Raw genomic sequence first — 19,557 nt, forward strand, 5'->3', positions numbered from 1 at the left:
AGCCGCGATGGAGAAGCCGCGGCGGGCGGTGGTGGTGACGGGTACGAGGCGGTGAGAGGGGAAATTGGGGAGGGGGGAGAGTTTGAGGGAGCCGTTCTCTGAGGGGGGATTGGAGGGGGCAGTGTGAGGGAGCCCTTCCCTGAGGTGAGGGGGAAGCTTTGAGGGAAGGGTAAATCTGAGGGGTCTGGAGGTGTAGGTGGGGGACCCCTGCTCTGTCGTGAGGAGAGCGGGTTTGGGCACCCTTTTCCTGACGGAAAGGGGTCAGGGTTTGGTATAAGACCCCTCCCCGAGGTGATGGGGGGCTTGGAAGGGGTACCCCTTTCTCTGTGATGAGGAGTCTGGGGGAAAGGGGTAATTCTGGGGACCCCTTTACCACAGGGCTTGGAGGAGATAATGGGGGATCCCTTCCCTGAAGAGAGAGAGGGGTCTGCTGTCCCATCAGAGGGCGGCTGAAGGGAATGGGGAGCCGGGCTGTCCCCTCAGGGGTCTGTCCCCTGTGTGGGGTGGTAAATGGGGTGAAGGGCAGAGTCTGAGGGTGCTTTGGGGCTGGACTGCTGTGGGTCGGGGGTGTCAGAGCTGGGGGCGTACACCACTGAGGAGCTTCCCTAACACTTATCCATCCAGTGTCCACTTGGATCCCCTTTTTCCATCCACGACCCCATCCCGAAGCTTTGCTATTTGCCAGAAGAAGGGAATTGAGCTTTCCAAGGAGCAAGAAAACCAAGTTGGGGTTCAGGGAGGGGGGGAATTTTCCACTGACCACCCCACCCTGAACCACCAAGGTGTGGGAGCTGCTCCCCAAAGCAGCCCTGAGAATTGCCTCAGGGAAGAATGAGCAGAGGCAGCGAGAGGCCCCGGTGTTGTCAGGCTCTTCCCGGGGTACAAAGGCAGCTCGGGGTGATTTGTGGGTGAGGCCATCCTGTGACAAATGGGGAACTCGCTGAAACTATTCAGGTCTCCCCCCCAGCAGCTGAAGTTGAGGCCGTTTGAATAGCAGGGGCTGTAATCACAGGCAAAAAGTGCCTTTTCTAGGGAACGTTTGTGGGGAGCTGAGGAGCAGGTGGCAAATCCTGCCTTTCCCAACCCCAAATCCAGCGTGGAGTGGCAGTGACTAAACAGAAAACTTGCGTCAGGAAATGTTCTGCTGCTTGCAAGGCTCCTCCACGCTCTTTTTTTCCCCTTTTTTTTTTTTCTTTTTCTTTTTTTTTTTCCCAGGGAAGTCTGCTTGCAAAATGCAGTGGCTGCCTTGTCAGGTCTGCCCCTGTTTGATAATGTCATCGATGTCACGCTGAATTCTGTTTAAGACTGGGGATGGTGTCGTGTTCCCAGTGGGTTCCGAGCTTGTGCTGGCTGAGGATAAGCGTTATTTGTGCACAATTTCTTTTTTAGAACTCATTAAGGAGATAATCCCATCACGATCCCTGCAGCTGGTTTACTGCTAATGAGCCTTGGAGGGCCCCGTGGTGGATGTGCCGTGCTCCATGGGGTCGGATGCTGCCCACAAAGTTCCTTATGCTCCCAGGAAGGGATAACACGAGAGATCTGGGCAGGAGATGAATCAGAGCACCAATAACCCCAGCTGTGTTTGTGCCAGTTTGGGATTTGGAGCAAAGGAGTTGTGCCCTGTGCCTGGGCACCTGTAGAATTTTAGCCTTTCCGTGGCCAAGTTGTTAAAATATGGATTTAATTTCTTTTATAGGATTATCACGCTTTATTTAGGAATTAAACTTAGCAGGTCTCAACATTTGCTTCCAGAGAGTCGTGTGGGACTTGCAGAAACAGCTGGGAAGGCATTAATTTGCCTCTTTCCCCCGTCATAGTTTGTCTCACACCCCTGCAGTTCTGCTCACAGGAAAACACCCCCAACATTTTTGATTTTGTGGGAATATTTATTTTGGCAAGCTGGCAACGCCGGGTTGAGATCCACGGGCGTGGACAAGCCCACGCTTGGGAAGTTCCTCCTGTGCAGCATCACCTCAGCCTGGCTGGGGAGGGCAAATCCAACATTTCCATTAAGGTGTCATCTGATATTTGTGGTCCCTCTCAGATCCTTGCAGAATTTATGTCTCCTAATTGCACGAGGCTCTGAGGGCAACGCTGACATTTTAAATTAAAGCATATCGACGTTACGCCCAGATAAATTGCCCAACCTTTGTGTGCTTGCTCAGGGAAAAAAAAAAAAAAAAAAAGATGTTATGGATTACCAGTTAACTCCAAAGTTATTCATTAGGAATTTAGAGGTGCTGAAGGAAGTATTTTCGATAACGCTTTGGTAGCCTTTGCTGTGGTGTAGGTGGGTTGTCAACAGCTCTGTTTATTTCCTTGTGAGGTGTAATTAATGCTAACGAAGATCTTGGAGAAGACCCTGAACGGAGAAGGAACATTTGAGGCAGGCTTGTGGAAGCATCTGCTGTGGGCTGAAGCAATCAGGAATAGAAAATCCAATCATGATTCTAATTCTGTGACATCGGGCGAGTTAGCTGGTAATAACAAGTTTTTCTAACCTGGGCAGGAAGGGAAATTCTTCTCCCAAAGAAAAAAAAAAAAAAAAAAAACAAGTTTCTTTTCAAGCAAGTTATTGTTTTCCTTCACTGTACGAGGCTGTAGTTGAAATATTTTAGTGCAGGTGTCTTGTTTGATACTTGGGTGTAAAGAAATAAGGATTGAGTGGTAGAAGTGGGTTTTTGGTTTTTTTCAGGAGAACTAAACCAGGAGAGCACAAACCTCTTTGCATCTTCAAGTTGAGTCAAATCTGTGAATTTTTCTTCTCTTGCAGGGTTTGGGCCGTTTGGAGAACATGCTGTGAACGCCAGCTGGATTGCAGTTCAGGTAAAAAACCCTGAATTTTCCTCTTAGGAAGTCAAAACAGAGGACAGATCCCTACAAATTTGGGGTTTCTGCTCTTTTTATCACTTCCAACTTCTTCCCAGTGTATTAGAGAAAGCACACTGCAGATATCCAGATGGTCAGCTGGATAATGTTTGATTCCCTGCTCAGAAAACAATCCCTTAGCTGGTGGAGTTTAATGAGATAGAGTTAATGTAGCTGAGGCAAGTAAGGAATTCCCAGCTCTGGATGATTTTAAATGGGGCAGGGAGCTTGGAATCTTCCTCTGCCCTGGAGAATTCAAAATAAACAAACCAACCTACCAACCCAGGGGAATCTGGATGTTTTTCTCTCAGTTCTGACTTGAAGCTGGGCCAGTTGGTTCACCTTTAAACCAAGCCTCATGCCTGAGAGGAGACTTCCAGCTGGAGATTTTGTGGAATTGTCTGAGTGTCAGGAACCTGATTTTGAGGCAGAGCTGTCTCTTTTCTCCCCCTGAATCACCCCTTCTCTTCTTGGCTTTTGGGACAGGAGAGTTTCTGGGGAAATGCTTTTCCTGCAGGTCCTTCCCACTCAGACAAATCAAGTTTATGCTGCTTGTAGCTCTGTATCTGCCTGGGCACATTCCTAAAATCCTGGAATATGCTGGGAGGGAATCATCCAGTCCAACTCCTGGCCATACACAGGACACCCCCAAAACCCCACCCTGTGCCCAGGAGTTCATCTGTATGAGGCTGACATCCCACTGGTGAGGTAAGAAGAAGGAATTCAGCTCTGTTCAATGGAATTAAGGTTGTTTTTTTGGTTTTTTTTGTTTTTTTTTCTGTAAAAAACACTTTTTACAGGGATCATGCTGCCGCATTATCCCACTTCTTCCTCCTTTGTCACTTCTGGATGGGGTTTGTGGCAAAGCTACTGGGAATTCCAGGGTACCTTTTAGTACAGTTGTCCAGGGAATTAAATCTATTTTTCTCCCCACCACGTCTCTTTCCCCTTCAGAGCTCTGAGATTAATATCTTCTTTCAAATGCTTTTAAATTAAATCACAAACTCTAATCAATTACAGCCAACTAATGTCCAGCTGCCTAATGTGTTGGCTGGTAGGAGAAGACAAAACCTTTGCCTCCAAGACCTTTTTGGGAATGGATATATTTAAATCTGGGTCAGTTTGGAGGAATATGCAGGTTGTGGATGGGGAAAAAAAATAGAGGACATTCCTAAAAAGTCAGAAGTGAGGCTCACTGATTTGGTTTGCTCATGCTGTTGTAGTGTCAGCTGTTGTAAATAGCTGCTTTTATTTTAGAGGAGACAGACAAAAGGGTGTTTTTGGAGCAGGAGGAGTGGTGGGTGTTGTGCTGTTGCTCAAAAAAAAAAAAAAAAAAAACCTAAAGAGAAGCAGCTCGAGGCACTGGTGGCTGCTCAGCTGTGTGGCTGATGGATGAAGTCATCCCCTCCATTTAAAATCAGTTTTTTAGGGGCTTGGGGGATGTTTAGAATGGATAAAACTCACAGTTGGGGTTGTCTGAGTGGATAAAACTCAGTTTGGGGTGTTTTGAATAGATAAAGCTCAGAGTTGGGGATGTTTGGATAAAGCTCAGAATTTGGGATGTTTGGATTGGATACAACTCAGAATTTGGGGTGTTGGGAGTGGGCCAGACTCAGAATTTGGGGTGTTGGGAGTGGGCCAGACTCAGAATTTGGGGTGTTGGGAGTGGGCCAGACTCAGAATTTGGGATGTTTGGAGTGCATAAAATTCAGAATTTGGGATGTTTGGAGTGGATAAAATTCAGAATTTGGGATGTTTGGATAAAACTCAGAATTTGGGGTGTTTGGAGTGGATAAAATTCAGAATTTGGGATGTTTGGATAAAACTCAGAATTTGGGGTGTTTGGAGTGGATAAAATTCAGAATTTGGGGTGTTTGGAGTGGATAAAATTCAGAATTTGGGGTGTTTGGAGTACAAACCAGAGCCGCCTTGGAGGCTCCGGGTCCCATCGCCGGCGGATTATTGTGACTGAAAACATCAGCTCGGACGCAGCAGGGAGGATTTGCCTTTCCTTCCCCTGTCTCAGCCCCCAGAGGCCCAGACAAAAAGGAACAGCATGTCTTTGAGCCTGGCCGAGGTGGGCATTGTGCAAGTTTCAGACGGGGACTTCATGGAGCAGAGTGGACACAAAGGCGTGTCTGAGTTCCCGAATCCCAGACGGTGTGATCTGCATTTTAATAGAAGAAAAATCAATTAAACAATCTTTGTAAATCCTTCCTAGCTCTAGGGCTGAGCTAGTTCTGGTTTATTACATCTTTTATTACGCTGCGTCCGGAGGATAAAATTCACTTTTTTTTTTTTTTTTTAATTTCCCCCACCCCCTCCCCCCCCCCCCCCCCCCCCCCCGGTTTTATTTGGCTTCTCCCACAGAACATGGACACGGTGTGAGTTCTCCCTGGAAGTGCAGTGAATTTCTGTCTGGTTTTGCAAGCTGACTGATTTTTACACATGGGTACCTTAAATAGTGGCAGCAGCAATCTAATAATGCTGCTGAAATGAAAAGTTTCAAAATCCCACTCAGAAAACCCCCAATAAAATGTTTGAGTTTTTATTCATGGGGGAGAGCTTTCCTAGAAAAATCAACAGGAAGAAAAACTCCTTTCTGCAGCAAAAACACACTCTGTGTTAATTCAGGTTTGCTGTTTTGAGTTCTCATCATTTTAGTGTTTCAGTTCAGGATTTTTTTTTTTTAATGGGTGCAGCTTTTGCTGGGGAGGGACTTCCAAGAAGAAATCACTGAAATGAGAGAAGAAATCACTGAAATGAGAGAAGAAATCACTGAAATGAGAGAAGAAATCACTGAAATGAGCTTTCCTCAGTGCGTTTTCTGCCCTCCCTGCTGTGACTTAGGTGTGGACACAGGTGTGACCTGTGGACTGGGAAGCTGCTGGGCTCCTTCATCCCCCCCAAAATGCTTCTGGCTGAGGAGGAGGAGGAGAGGGGTCAGAGTGCATTTTGACATTAGGAAGGACAATTGCTGTCAGGGTGTCTAGACAGACCTGATAAGGATATTAGAGGCTCACAAAGAGCAGCATTGTGGAGGGGTCAGGGAATCGGTCACACATGTTCAGTGTGCTCTGTTTGTCAGGTGGACAGGGCTGGGGGGGAGAAGTTATTCAGGGAGGGGGGAGAAGGTTACAAACATCTTCATTATGGAGTGCTGGGGTTGGTTAAAAGGAAAGTTGTGGCTTGGTAAACTTCAGGTTTAAGTGGCTGGAGGAGGTGAGGAGGTTTCTTTTTTCATCCAGCAAAACTTCCCACCATCAAATCCATCCCTGGGAGCTGTGTCCTTCATAATCCTTCATCCTCAGGAGCATCACTCCTCGTTAGTGTTAACACTCCTAAAGAGTCTTTCTTTTTTTCCTAAAGAGGCTGACTGGTGTTTGAATACTCTCATTTGTAAACTCCTTTACTTTATTAAGGCTCCAGGTAAAGCAGGGGAGGTTTTGAAGGCAGAATTGTGCAAAAGAGCTGTGATGAACCATCCCTTCCATCCATCTGTGGTAATGAATGTCTGAGTGTGCCAGACACTAATCAATACAGCAAGGCTTTAATATCAGCCTTGCCCTGGGAGCCTGAGCCAGTGATTTATCATCATGGCTCATATCTGCTGCTCTCTGAAAGTGTCACTTTGGCCTTTCTGGGTGTTTTAGTTACCTTAAATCTTGTTACATCGCCATGGTTTGGCTGTACAAGTGTGAAAGGTGTTTGTTTTTTTTTTCCTCAGTAGAAAACCACTCATGCTGATAAAAACACACAAAAACGATGGCAAGACGCTGCTCATGTCTAAATGGGGTGGCCTCAAACCTCAACTTGTCTTCTCCTTTCAAGTGTCTTTAATTTTTAATTTTTAACCTGGGGGAATACAATGTTGGAGAGTAAAAACAGCTGATCTGCACTCCTTGGCCTGAAGATGGCAAGGAGGAAGATAAAGCCTGAGAATTGCTTCAGGGAGCAGCTCGTGGCTCTTTGGTCACCCAATCCAAACATGGAATAGAGATAAATTCCAGAATATTTAGAAATGTCCTTTGAAAGTTTGACTTTTTTTTTGCCTGTTCCTACCTCAGATCTGTAAGGACAGCTATTTTGGATATTTGCTGACAAGAGCAAAGCTTGATCCAGGTTAGATGCTGCAGGAATTCCTTAAACATGATGGCCAAGGTCTCTTCTCCCACTGGAAAAATGATTCCTGGTATTACCTGGCTCCAAAATTTAGATGGTTTTATTTAAGAACTCTATTTTTCCAGATGCTTCAGACCATGTGGGTGTTTCCTTGAGTTCTGGGAAGTTTGGGGTTGATGGCTCTGAGAGGTGCCAGAGGAGCAAAGCTCCAACTGGAGCCTTACTGGTGGGACTGGAGAGAGCAAGGGAGAAGCATCCAGAACCTGTGTGTAGGGAGAACTCCCAGTTTTGGGATCAAACAGAGCTTTCCAGCCAGAAATACTGGGGAGGGGAAAAAAAAAATAGCACCCTTTCCTCTGGTTTTAAAGTCTTTGCAAGGTATTTTACTGACACTTTGTGTTTTAAGAGGTTTGAAGGAAATTGGCTCTGTTTATTGCCAGGATATTTGGGATGTTTTCATGTTAGAGAGGGAGAAATAATTTACTGAGTTAGTTGAATCACCAGTACTGTCACCCAGCCCTGAGAGCTCTTTATCTGTAAATAAATGTGAAATTACTCTCCAGGCCAGCAGCCCTGGATGATGGAGAAAATCCTTCCAGTCCCACCTTCTCCACATTGCCACTCCTTGAAAGAAGTAGGGATTGTGACTCTCTCCCTCTATAAATAACAGAGCCAAGATTTCCCTGGGAGTGTGGGTGTTGCTGATAACTGTTGTCAGTTAAATGTTGATTTCTTTGTTACACACACATCAGAGCCAGACAAACGGTTCTGTGGGTGAAACTCTTCACACAGGTGGAGAGATGCCTTTGTTGTTCCCATCACAAGTTTGGGTTTGTTTGGGGTTTTTTGGTTTTTTTTTGTTTTTTTTTTTTTACAGTGGTTGCTGTAAATTCACTGCAGGTGCTGTTTATGAGGTTATACAACCTGGTGTAAACTGGTGTTAGTCCCTCACTCTGCTATTAAACCTTCCAGGAGTAAATCCTCTGTTCATCTCGTGTCTGATCATCTTGGTTTTGCTTTGCTGGTGTTTTTAGGAGCTGGAGAAGCTGGGGCTGCGGGATGACGTGGACCTGCACGTCTATGAGGTCCCTGTTGAGTACCAGACCGTGCAGAGACTCATTCCTGCCTTGTGGAAGAAGCACAGTCCCCAAGTGAGTGAGTAAAGGGAGGAGAAAAAAACCACCCAGCAGAGGGTTGGAATCTGCAGTGGGCACCATGTGAAGTCTCCTTTTTAATGTATTCATTCAGCCTGGTAGTCCCTGGCTGGATCTTTTCCTCTTCTGTGGTGAGAACATGTGAATTTGTAGGATTTTACAGCTCGGAGTGCTCCAGTTCCCAGGAGCAGTGGGTGTGAAGGGGCCACTGCAGAGGGCTGTCTAGACAGCTCGTGGTTTGTCTGTGCCACCTGGGCTCCTCCAGCAGCTGTGAAGGTGCCAAGGCTCCTTTTTACCGTGGTGAAATCACAATTCAGTTCAGGAGGGGATGAAATGAGAAGAATTGTGCTGTACTGAACCCATGATAAAAATGTTCCTCTGGTACTCACAGAAAAATCCCTGTAACCCCTCTGTGGTTCACTGGGAGTGGAACCATGAAATACCAGAGTGGTTTGGGGTGGGGAGGACCTCAAAATCATACCACAGAATCATTCAGGATGGAGAATGATCAAAGATCATCGAAGCACCACTGAGTGCCACATCCAGAACCCAAGCCCTCAGGATTCTGTCACCTTGTGAACACGGTGACAAAGGTAGTGCTAAGATATCACCAACCTCCCAGTCCCCAAAGTGGCTCCAAGAGAGGTGGATTTTGGGACAAGGGAATAGAGTGGCCGAGCAGGCACAGCTATCAGAGATATCCCAACTTAGAAGGATCAGGCTGCGGATTTCCTACAATCCAACCCATCCCTTTTCCCTGGCAGCTGGTGGTTCACGTGGGAGTGTCAGGCATGGCCACCACTGTCACCCTGGAGAAGTGTGGCCACAACGTGGGCTACAAGGGGCTGGACAATTGTCGCTTCTGCCCGGGCTCGCAGTGCTGCGTGGAGGGAGGCCCCGAGTGCATCGACTCCATCATCGACATGGACGCCGTGTGCAGGAGGGTCTCAGCCCTGGGGCTGGATGTCACTGTCACCATCTCCAAGGATGCTGGCAGGTAGGGGGTGACCCACGGGGATGTGGGCTCAGGGGATCCTGCAGTGGTTTGGGTTGGGAGGCACTTTAAGGGTTCTCCGGTTGGGTGCTCCAAGCCCCAGTGTTCAAGTTGGACTTGGACACTTCCAGGGAAACTGTGGGAATTCCATCCCAACCCCTCCCCACACTCACAGCCAGGAATTCCTTCCCAGTATCCTACCCAGATTCCCCTTTCCCAGTTTGGAGCCATTCCCTGTGTCCTGTTCCTCCATCCCTTGTTCCAAATCCCTCTCCAGCTCTCCTGGAGCCCTTCAGGTTCTGGAAGTGGCTCCAAGGTTTCCCTGGAGCTTCTCTTTCCAGCCTGGCCTTGAATCCTCCCAGGGAACAATTCCTAATTCCCAGTATCCCATCCATCCCTGCCCTCTGACAGTGGGAGCCATTCCCTGTGTCCTGTCCCTCCATCCCAAATCCCATCCAGCTCCCCTGGAGCCCCTCGGGGACTGGCAGCCTGGTTAACACCATCTTGTCACCCTGTTCATGGAATCAGGGAATCCCAGAGTGGTTTGGGTTGGAAGGATCTTAAATCCCATCCCATCCCCCCCTGCCAGGGGCTGGGACCTCCCACTATCCCAAACCCCATCCAGGCTGTCCTTGGGCATTTCCAGGGATCCAGGGACAGCCACAACTTCCTGTGACCATGTCACTCCTGTTCTCTTTGTGCTCCTGAGGCCCCTACAATCCATACACTGCCCATGGAACCATTGAAGTTGGAAAAGCCCTCTCAGAGCATCGAGTCCAACCATTCCCCAGCACTGCCAAGGCCACCACACGTCCCCAAGTGCCACATCCCCGTGGCCTCTGAAGCCTCCCACACCTTTCACTTCTCAGGGCTGACAAAACCACCTGATTTTCAGTGGGAAAAAAGTCTTTTCAGGAAAGAAAAAAAAAAAAAAATTCATCCTAAATTTAATTAAAACCATCCCAGACTCACAATCCCAGGATGCCACCACGATGCTGAACCTACGGCTCATTTTTTCTGTTTTTATCCATTATTTTTTTGCTGATAATCTCTGTTTTGGTGTTCCAGGTACCTGTGTGACTTCACCTACTACACCTCCTTGTACCAGAGCCGTGGCAGGTCAGCATTTGTCCACGTGCCTCCTCTGGGAAAACCTTATTCTGCAGAACAGCTGGGCCGGGCCCTGCAGGCCATCATAGAGGAAATGCTGGATCTTTTGGAGCATTCTGAAGACAAAATCAATTGTCAACATGAACACTGAACCTTCCCAGGAGCTCTCCTAGTATTGCACTTCCAAGATTTTTTTTCCCTGCTGCCGAAGTATTGAGGGGGAAAAAAAAAAGAAACAAAACAAAAAAACAAAAAGGGTTCTTGGACTCAGAATTGGAGACTTCAAAAAAAAAAAAAAAGGAAAATTCCACTTCTAGAAATTAACTTTTTTTTTTTTTTGGTCAAATCTGTGAGTTTCAGCCTGAGCAACAAAGGATCCAGAATCTCTTCTCTAAAACACCTGCAGCTCCTCATTCCTGAAGGAGGAGCTTCCAGGGAATGGATCCTCACCTGCCAGATCCACCCTGGGATGTTCCTCACCTGGACTCGACATTCAGGTGCAGGGAATTGCTCACCCAGTCCTCTCATGGCTAATTCTTGAGTTGGAAGGTTTGCTTTCAGTTGGTTTTAGGTTTGTTTTCCCTCCTCTCTTGACCCAGATTCAAGGTGGTAATATGGTGAGGACAGCTGGACTTGGGATGATGTGGGATTGTCTTGGAGAGCAGAGTTTGGTGGGTATGAGGAGCCTGAAATTGCTTTGCTGGAATAGAAAATTATTTTGGGCACTGATTCCTCACTCCACATCCTCCAAATATCCATAGGGTCTCTGTAGCTGCAGCAGAAGGGATGTTCCTTTTGGAGCCCAAATCCAGCTGGATTTTTTTTTATTTTTTTTTTTTTTTATTTTGGAGCCTGAAATCTTTCCAGATCTTTTTCTTGCCTCTCTCTTGGCCACCTCCCTCCCTCGGATCAACCATGGAGCTCCTGTAACAAACACCTCGGTTTAAGTGTGTCTAAAACAAATTATTAGAGGGTAAAGAGCTTTACTGAGGGCCACCTTCCCCACAGGAGATCTTTATCCTGGGCTCTTGGTGCTCAATGCTGTTTTTGAGGTGAAGCTTGAGTAATTTATAACTTTCTGAGCTGCAGATTTTCCCTCTTGTTCCAGGTTAGGGAAGTAATGTTCAACTGAGATCCCAATTCCACCTTGATTGAGTGGAAGCAAAAAAAATGCAGGTGGAAGGACACCCTTGCAAAATGGAATGTGAGATTTTCAACCCAATCCCACTGCCTGGAAACCAGAGGCAATGATTTGAAATGAAGGAATTTTGCTTAGAGGGAGGATTTGGGGCTTTTTCTTGGTGTCCCCCTCCCAATTGGGGGGTGTCAAAGTGGTGCTGCCTGTGGGAGCTTTTCCAGGAATTATTGTGGGGAAGGGTACATGCAGGATCTCAGCAGGTGGGTGATGCTGGTCTTGTGTGGAGATTTTACTGCCAAATTCTTAGATTCCAGCAAAAACCCAGCTGAAGTTGGAGCAGGAACAGACACAGAATTGGGAGCTGAGGCCTTGTGGAGAGGCCATTCAAAAGAAGAAGTCTGTGATTTGAAAGGATGCTTTTACAAATAGATCTAAAATACAAATAGATATCTATAACAACATGTTAAAGGTTTTAAAACCCCGTGGTTTGAATTTCTCTGGTGCTGACTGGCTCTGCTATAGTAACTCTCAGTGAGAGCTGCCCTGAGCTTGCCAGGAGAAGTCTGGTGACAGGACAAAAACCACTCCTTGTAATCCTTGACATGGGACAAAGACTTTGCAGCTGCAAGGACTCTGCTGAGGGCACCTGAGCAGGAAGATTTTTTTTTTTTTGATAGACCCAAGGAAATTCCTTCTCTGTTCACTATCCAGGCTTTCCTGCTCAGAGGAATTTGCCTTAGAGTGAAATATTGTTGTTCCCATCGAATCTGAGGTAGCACTTGTCAGATTTCCTGATTAGTAATTTATTCTATTTAATATTTTGTTTAAATCTTCGTGCTTTGACACAGTTGGTATTTTGGTTTGTTTTTTGGGGTTTTTTTGTGATTAGTTGAGCTCCTTATCCCCATAGGATTCTTCCTTTGTTGGTGAGAAGTTTTTTTTGTCCTGGGTGTTTTGTAGCTGCTAAACTTGGGGAAGAGGAATATCCCATGGGGTTTGGTGCTGGAGTAATTCCCAGAAAAGCTGCTTAATTCACCTGTAATGCAGCTGTGGATGAAATGGAAGTGGAAAATCAACAGATGGGTGAGGTCACATCAAAATTCCAAGCATGGAATCTCAGCAGGGGCAGGGTGGGACCCACAGAGGAGTCAGAGCAGGACCTGGGAGGACTCAGTGAGGGATCAGCATCTCCAGGTGAGATATTCCCTGCCCATCCCTAAATCTGCAGCCTCTGGAGGTTCAGAGATCCCCCCCTGGATGTGTTTGGTGGCTCAGGATCCATCAGCAGGGAGCACAGACAGCAGCAGTTCCGTGGGCAGAGCTCTTCCCACGCGGATTTGTTCAGCCCAGGGAGTTCTATCCTAAAAATAATTCCTTTTCCTGGGTGTTCTCTGCTGCTCCAGGGGAAAATCCAGAGCCAGTTCTGTGCCTGCTGGAGCTTGAGAACTGAAGTGCTTGGCCTTGGGTGTGTCAGCATTAAAAAATCCCATTTTTTGGGAATGCTTTGAGCATTGCTTCGAGCTGTGCTTTTCCTCCCAATCTGTTTTTGGGAAGCTCCACGTGATCAGTTCCTTAGAAAACATAATTTATTTTATACTCTTCTTTTTTTTTTTTTGGGGGGGGGGGGTGGGGGGGAGTGGGGTGTGGGTTGGGAAATTAGCCTGAGGTTGTGTTTATAAAAGGTGTCTTGGTGGTAGAGAAATTTCTTGTAGCCCAACTTGGGAAAAATGGCATTAAACTAATTTTATTTAATATGACCTAAATTAAATACTTTAGGGTTGGGGTTTTTTTTAAAACTTTTTTTTTTTTGTTCAATTCACAAAGCTTTTCCTACAGTTCCCTATTTTCTTTGGGAATAGGACATCAAAGTGATGCAGAGCTTCAAAAAGCTGATGTTTTGCTAAATCCTGTTTGCTTTCCACGTCCTCACTTAATAGAATTTGCTAATTTGCACTGACTGGGAGACCTCTTACCAATCCCCAAAACTTTGTGCTAGTGAGTAAAAGCATAGGAAGTTCAGGTGGAGGGTTCATTCTTATGTAACATGGGAAAAAAAATGTAAAAATCAGGTGAAATTTTTTAGGGTGCTGTGACTGCAAAATTGTCTCTGGGGATAAAGGTTTGGGGGGGGAGCGGAAACAGGGCTGAGGATTTTTTGGTGTGGAAGAGAGGATTTGGGGAGGTTCTGCTGGATTGGGTCTGATGTCACTGATCTGCCTGGAGCAGGGGCTGGCCCACGTATTGGGGAGTGTTTGGGATGGCAATTTAATTGTTCCAGCACTAAAGTGCTGCAGAGGATTTTGAGGAGCTCCAGAGACTCACAAATGTCTCAATTTGGTGATGCTGCTGTCAGGAGATGGATTCAACTTTTGAGAATCTGCTTTATAACCCCAAGAAAAAGGATTTTTTTTTTTTTTTTTTTTTTCCTTTTCCCCTGGAAAAGGAATATTCCAAGCTCCAAGGAGTTTGGAAGGCTCTTGGCCTCAAGGATTCCTGTGGGGTTTTGATGATCCTTAGGGATTCCCTTCCATCCTGAGAGGTTCCGTGTTGTGGTTGAAGGGTGTTTGGAATTTTTTTGGCGGGGGGGCAGTTTTTGGGAGAGGACAAGAGTCTTGTGAGCTCCTGCAGAGCAGTTCACCTTACCTGGAGCATTCCCCAACCCCCCAAACACTGGGAGAGGTGGGAAAGGGTGGAAAGGTCAGGAAAGAGGGTTTGAGGTGTGGTTGTGACATGAGGCTGCAGCCAGGAACTGCTGAGCTCCCAGAGTTATCCCAGGAGAGACCTGGCTGGGGCCTGCAGAGTTTGAAACATCATAAAAAAAATTTTAAAAACCTAAAAATTTGCTCTGCTTTGGGATAAATTCAGGATTGATGCTTCCTTGGAGCCGTGGGGATGGTGATGCCCACAGCAGGAAAACATTCCTTGAGTGAGGGGTGTGTGAATGATCACCTCCACAGGATTTGTGCTGTGGAAAATCCCACAGGAAAAGGTGTTTTGTGTCTGAACTCACCTGGGCCCAGGTGTAGATGTAGCATCCAACCCCACCCTGTATCCCAGATGGGCAATATTGAACCTTCCAGTGCCTCAGCAGCTGGCAAAGGGAATTATTCCAGGCCTGCTAGGACAGCAGAAGCTCCCAGAGTTGTTGGTTTTGGTAAGGAATGGTCTAAAACAGTTTAAAATCCACTGAAGTTTCTTCTGATGCTCAAATAACCTTGAGTTGAGTTGGAACTGGGTGATTTTTAAGGTCCCTTCCAACCCAAACCATCCTGGGATTCGCTGGCTCCTTGCCCTGGTGGGCAGAATTTTTTAGGGATTTTTTTTTTTTTTTTTTTTTTAAGGAATTGCAGGAGGAGGAGGAAGAGAAGCTTCTACAAACCAAAAATGGGAAAACCCTGGAAAAGAGAGAATTTGGTGAATCCCTGCTCCCCCAGGAGCTGCAGCAGCGATGATGGTCTGGCTGTGGGGGGTTGTAGTTTAATTCCTTGTGACTCCTGAATCTTTTGAACTTCTGGATTTAACTCCTGGATTTCTCACTCCAGCCAAGGCTCAGACACGGAGCTGCTGCAGGAGGGAGAGGTGGTGTCCAAAATCGGACTGAAAATCAGGATCTTTAGGCATAAAAAGGATTTTCTGTGGGTTTTTTTTTCATTCTGGTTTCCAGATTTCACCCCACAGCACAGATTAAATAGCCAGCAATGAATTTGTACAGATCCTTTCCCAAAGTAACTTCCTCCCTCTTACCTCCTTTTATTTTAATACTTTATCCAATAATATTTTAATGATTTAATTTTATTTTAACTATAGGAATTTCAGAGTTGCAAAGGCTCTTTCTAAACTTATTGACTTGGAGAAACCGCCCCCCCCCCCCCCCCTTGTTGATACCATAAATACTCATCTTGATCTAGATGGATTTGTTATTTTTGCACCAGAATCCCTATTTTTTTTTCAGTATAAAGTGCACTTTTTCATAAAAAAAAATCTTGTATTCCTGTCTGATGAGTGTCTTATGTGCTGGAAGGGATATTCTGCCAAAGCTCCAGAGCTGAGGGCATTGTTAATTCTTCGAGGTATTCATTGAAACCTGGGACCTGCTTCTGCTCAGTCTATTTTAAGACAAAGTAGGGAAGGAAATGCCTCCCCACAAATAGGAATTGAAGATGAGAAGTGAAACTATCACTGCCCTTACAGAAAACTCCGTGGTACTTCAGAATCCACCTTCAGGTTTTCCATTGCACCAGCCTTTTAAATCATAAATGTTTACTTTGATGATCAGGGAGTGCCTTGTCCTGTGCTGGGCTCACGTTTGGGAAGCAGAATGGGGGTGATGGGGATGGATTTGCCCGATGTGTGGGTGGAAAAATTGAGCTGGGAACCCCCTGAATTGGTGGGAATCCCCATTATTATCTGTGGGTGCTCCTCAGACTTCACTGACTGAGTTCCCCAGGTTTGCTCTCACACATGGGCCTGCCCAAAACAGAATTTGCTGTTCCAGCCTCGCTTTTGCTTGGGCTGCCCCAATTCCTGAGGGATTTGCTGTGTCCTCTTGGAGCGAGGTGTTTGTCCAGACCCTTTTCCAGTGTCTGTGTGTCCCTTGTGAAGCCACCAGTGTCTGTGTGGGCATCTCAGGTGTCACCTCGTGCTTGTCAGGACTCTTGGAGCACCAATCCCAATCCGTTCGTGTGTTCTTGCAGTGCCTTGTAAATCCCAACAATCCCGATGTCCCGGAGGGGCTGTGGGGTCAGGGACCAGCGACGCGCTCCCAGCTTGTACTGCCAGACTGGACTTTGTAACTGAGGATTTAAACCCCTGTTTCAAAGGAAATAAAGAGTTTAACTCTGACTCCAAGTGTCCTGTCACCCTTGTCGGTTTTAAAGCTGGTGGTTGGTACAAAGCTGTACCCCCAGCACTGCCCTATCCACCCTAAATCGTGTTCCCCAAAAATGCCACATCCACACCTTTATCCCCCTCCAGGGATGGATGCTCTGTGCTGGCAGCTTTAAGGTTTCTCTCTCCCCTGCTCCTGCTGCCACTGGTCCTGACTGGGAGCAAACTGGGCTGGCTGGGAGGGCTGGTGCCAGCAGATGGTGCTCGTTGTGCTCGGTGTCGCCCCGGGGCCAGCCGAGGGTGCCACCCCTCCACAGCTCCGGGTCGCTCCGGGAAATAGGGAGGGTGTGACCCCTCCACAGATCCAGAGTGATCCGGGACAGCCAGAGGGTGCAGCACTGGATAATTCCAGCTTGATCCAGGACAGCTGGAGGTCACAGACCCTCCTCAACTCCAGCGTGGTCCTGGGGGCTTCTGGTCCCCATTTCCCTGGTGTGGCAAAAGACAGGGAATGTCACCTAGGAAGGGACAGCAGCAGAGCCCCGTGCTGGGTGTTGGTGGCACCCCTCGCCAGCAGCTCCACGGGATCCAGGCGGAGCAGGATGGAGTTGGACTCATTACCCGAGGTAATTAAAACCCAGACCAAACCCTGGCAGAATGAGGCTCAGGGAGGTCACACCGTGGTCCGTGCCCCTGCTCCAGGTGGTTTTAGTCTGGAGCAAGGATCAGAAAGGACAAACTCATTGTTCCTCTGGAATCTCTGCTTTTTCTCTGTCCTTTTTATGCCCTAATTTTAGGATTTTTTTTTTTCCCCTGAGCTGCCATGGTGATCCTGCTGAGCTCTTCAACCTTTTCTTGGAGATGGAGCTTTTATTCCACCCACCAACGCCCAGCACACTCCAGGCACCCGGAGCTTTGGGATCTCCCTCACAGGTGAGCCAGGCTTTGAACTCCTGGGAGCAGCCACTGAGCCAAGCCCTGATGACTTCACTCCCCTCTCAATTCCCTTTGTAAGGTGAGAAGCTTTTCCCCGGTGTTCCCGGGGTGATGTCATGCCTCGGGTAAGTCATGTGCTTATGAGGTCATTTTACAAACAGAACCCTCCGGGTGGACAGACCCAAGGTTTTAGGGTGTTGTCCGTGGTGAGGAGGCTCCTCCTGGACCTGGAGATGCAGAGATTTCATGGAGAGGATCCCTTTGGTGGACTGGCTCCTCAATGATTTTAATTCTTCCTTCTCCACTGCCATTCTTTCCTCCTCCCCAGCTCCTCCCGCTTTCCAACCCCTTCCTAAACGAGGTGGGATTTTTGGGCAGCCTCCATCTGGCAGGCTGCTCCCTCTCCCTGTTTTCCCAGCTTGCAAATCAAAGCCAAGGTGCTGCGGGAGGGCTCCCCAGAGCTTCCACCCAAAACCTCGCTGCGGCTCTGGTGTAGGGGAATGGCTGGAATTTCCTGCCCTGGCTGCCTTGGGTGAGGCTTGTATGGTCATGTCCCAGGGCACATCCCAGGGCAGGATCCATGTGTGGGCACATCCCAGGGCAGGATCCATGTGTGGACATGTCCCAGGGCACGTCCCAGGGCAGGATCCATGTGTGGGCATGTCCCAGGGTAGGATCCATGTGTGGGCACATCCCAGGGCACATCCCAGGGCAGGATCCATGTGTGGGCATGTCCCAGGGCACATCCCAGGGCAGGATCCATGTGTGGGCATGTCCCAGGGTAGGATCCATGTGTGGGCACATCCCAGGGCAGGATCCATGTGTGGGCACATCCCAGGGTAGGATCCATGTGTGGGCATGTCCCAGGGTAGGATCCATGTGTGGGCACATCCCAGGGCAGGATCCTCCATCTCTAACCCCCTGGAATGGGTACCTGGGGATGAACACACTCCCAGCAGGTCACAGAATTCCCAGGATGAGCTCCCCACTCCAGAGATGATGCTCTGCCTGAGTAATCCCCCATTCCAAGACTCCTCACCGTGACTTTCCCTCCCTGCCTGCATCCAGGAGATGCAGATGGCTATTTTCTGCTGCGAGATGGGATTTTTTTGGCCAGTTCCCAGCCGGCACCACGGCTCCAGCCTGGGGGGAAATCTCTCCATGCTGCTTCTCTCCAGCTGCTGGCCGCTGCCGCGGATGCTCGGTGCGGGAGCGACGTGCCCTGTGTACACAACCCTTTCCCGAGTCACGCTCCGGTGACTAATTCCCTCCTGATGGGCACGTGGAGCCTCACCCGTGTCCGGGTTCACAAATAAATACATTTATTTCTCCTGGAGGTTGGACTGACAGCAACTTCCCCGAATTCTCCAGCAGCTTCCATCCCTCGTTCCTCGTCCGAAATTATGTTTTGTGCTTTAAAAATCATCCAGGCTCTTAAAATACTACAGTTCTAAGGAGGTTTTGGGGTTGTCTTTCTCTTGTAGCATCTTTCTTGATAAAAGGGATCCTCTTCTGGGATGTGCCCAGGTTGGGTTTGGTTTCCTTCATCTATTTTTCTCACCATTTAAAGCGTTCACACTTAAAATCCTGCCATTTTCAGGAACTTTCTAGGTTATCCTTCCCTTTTATTGCATCCTAAGAGTTTCCTTGGTAAAAGAGATGCTGCTCTAGGATGTGCCCAGGTTGGATTTGGTTCCTTCCATCCATTGTTTTCCCTGCTCAGTGTTGGAAATCTTTTTGGAGGAAGGATTTCAAACTGATTTGGCTCCCTTGGAGCTTTGAGCTTCATTCCTGGGCTCAGCACCACCATCCCAAGGGATCACAATGCTCCCAAAAGCCTTGGCCTGGGATTACCTCCTGGATCTACACCAAAAATGGAAGGAAGGGCTGTTTTGGTACTTTGAAAGGGTGAGGTTGAACAGAAAGATGCTCCCACCATGGAAAAGCTGCTTTTAAAAGCTGCTTCTCAATAACCATCACATCAACCCTACCCAGGCTGAGTAGGACCTTGCTCCCTGAATATCCTCATCCTGAATATCCTGAGCTGGAAGGAACCCACAAGGATCAGGAAGTCCAGCTCCATAATGCTCTCAAGGGATTCTATTTAATGTCTGTAAACTGAAAATCATCCTCAGTGGAGCACAGACCCTACCTGGAAATCCTTGTCCGGGGAGCCCATCCAGGAAAGATGCTCCTTGGGAAGCAGAGAACATCCAGGTGCCAAAAGCATCTCTGAGAGGAAGGTGATTGTGGCGTGAATGAGGATTTCCCAAACCAGATTTCCATTTTTGGTGGTCGAACCAGAGGCATTTCCTGCACTTCCCGGGCTGAGGGGGCTGGGAATCCGAGTTAATCTTTGACCGCGGGTGCAGCCGAGCCAGGAATGTCTTTGTCCAAGTGGAGCA

The 19,557-nt window shown here is 47.7% G+C and overlaps 1 protein-coding gene across 1 annotated transcript; it reads left to right on the forward strand.

Moving 5' to 3' along the window:
- The first annotated feature begins 7 nt into the window (after positions 1-7).
- On the forward strand, positions 8-12,933 carry PGPEP1 (pyroglutamyl-peptidase I). Its single transcript, XM_062509912.1, has 5 exons — positions 8-41; positions 2,777-2,829; positions 8,028-8,144; positions 8,912-9,144; positions 10,210-12,933. The coding sequence occupies exons 1-5, from the start codon at positions 8-10 to the stop codon at positions 10,400-10,402; spliced, it is 630 nt and encodes a 209-aa protein (XP_062365896.1). The 3' UTR covers positions 10,403-12,933.
- The last annotated feature ends 6,624 nt before the right edge of the window (positions 12,934-19,557 follow it).

The sequence above is a fragment of the Cinclus cinclus genome, chromosome 28 (genome assembly GCF_963662255.1).
Source record: "Cinclus cinclus chromosome 28, bCinCin1.1, whole genome shotgun sequence".
Taxonomy (NCBI): Eukaryota; Metazoa; Chordata; class Aves; order Passeriformes; family Cinclidae; genus Cinclus; species Cinclus cinclus.

Bases quoted from the DNA above. Each gene is read 5' to 3' on its own strand.
- PGPEP1 (XM_062509912.1), top strand. From the start codon at position 8: ATGGAGAAGCCGCGGCGGGCGGTGGTGGTGACGG. The intron at 42-2,776 runs GTACGAGGCGGT...CTTCTCTTGCAG, and splicing joins GCGGGCGGTGGTGGTGACGG to GGTTTGGGCCGTTTGGAGAA. The intron at 8,145-8,911 runs GTGAGTGAGTAA...TTTCCCTGGCAG, and splicing joins GGAAGAAGCACAGTCCCCAA to CTGGTGGTTCACGTGGGAGT.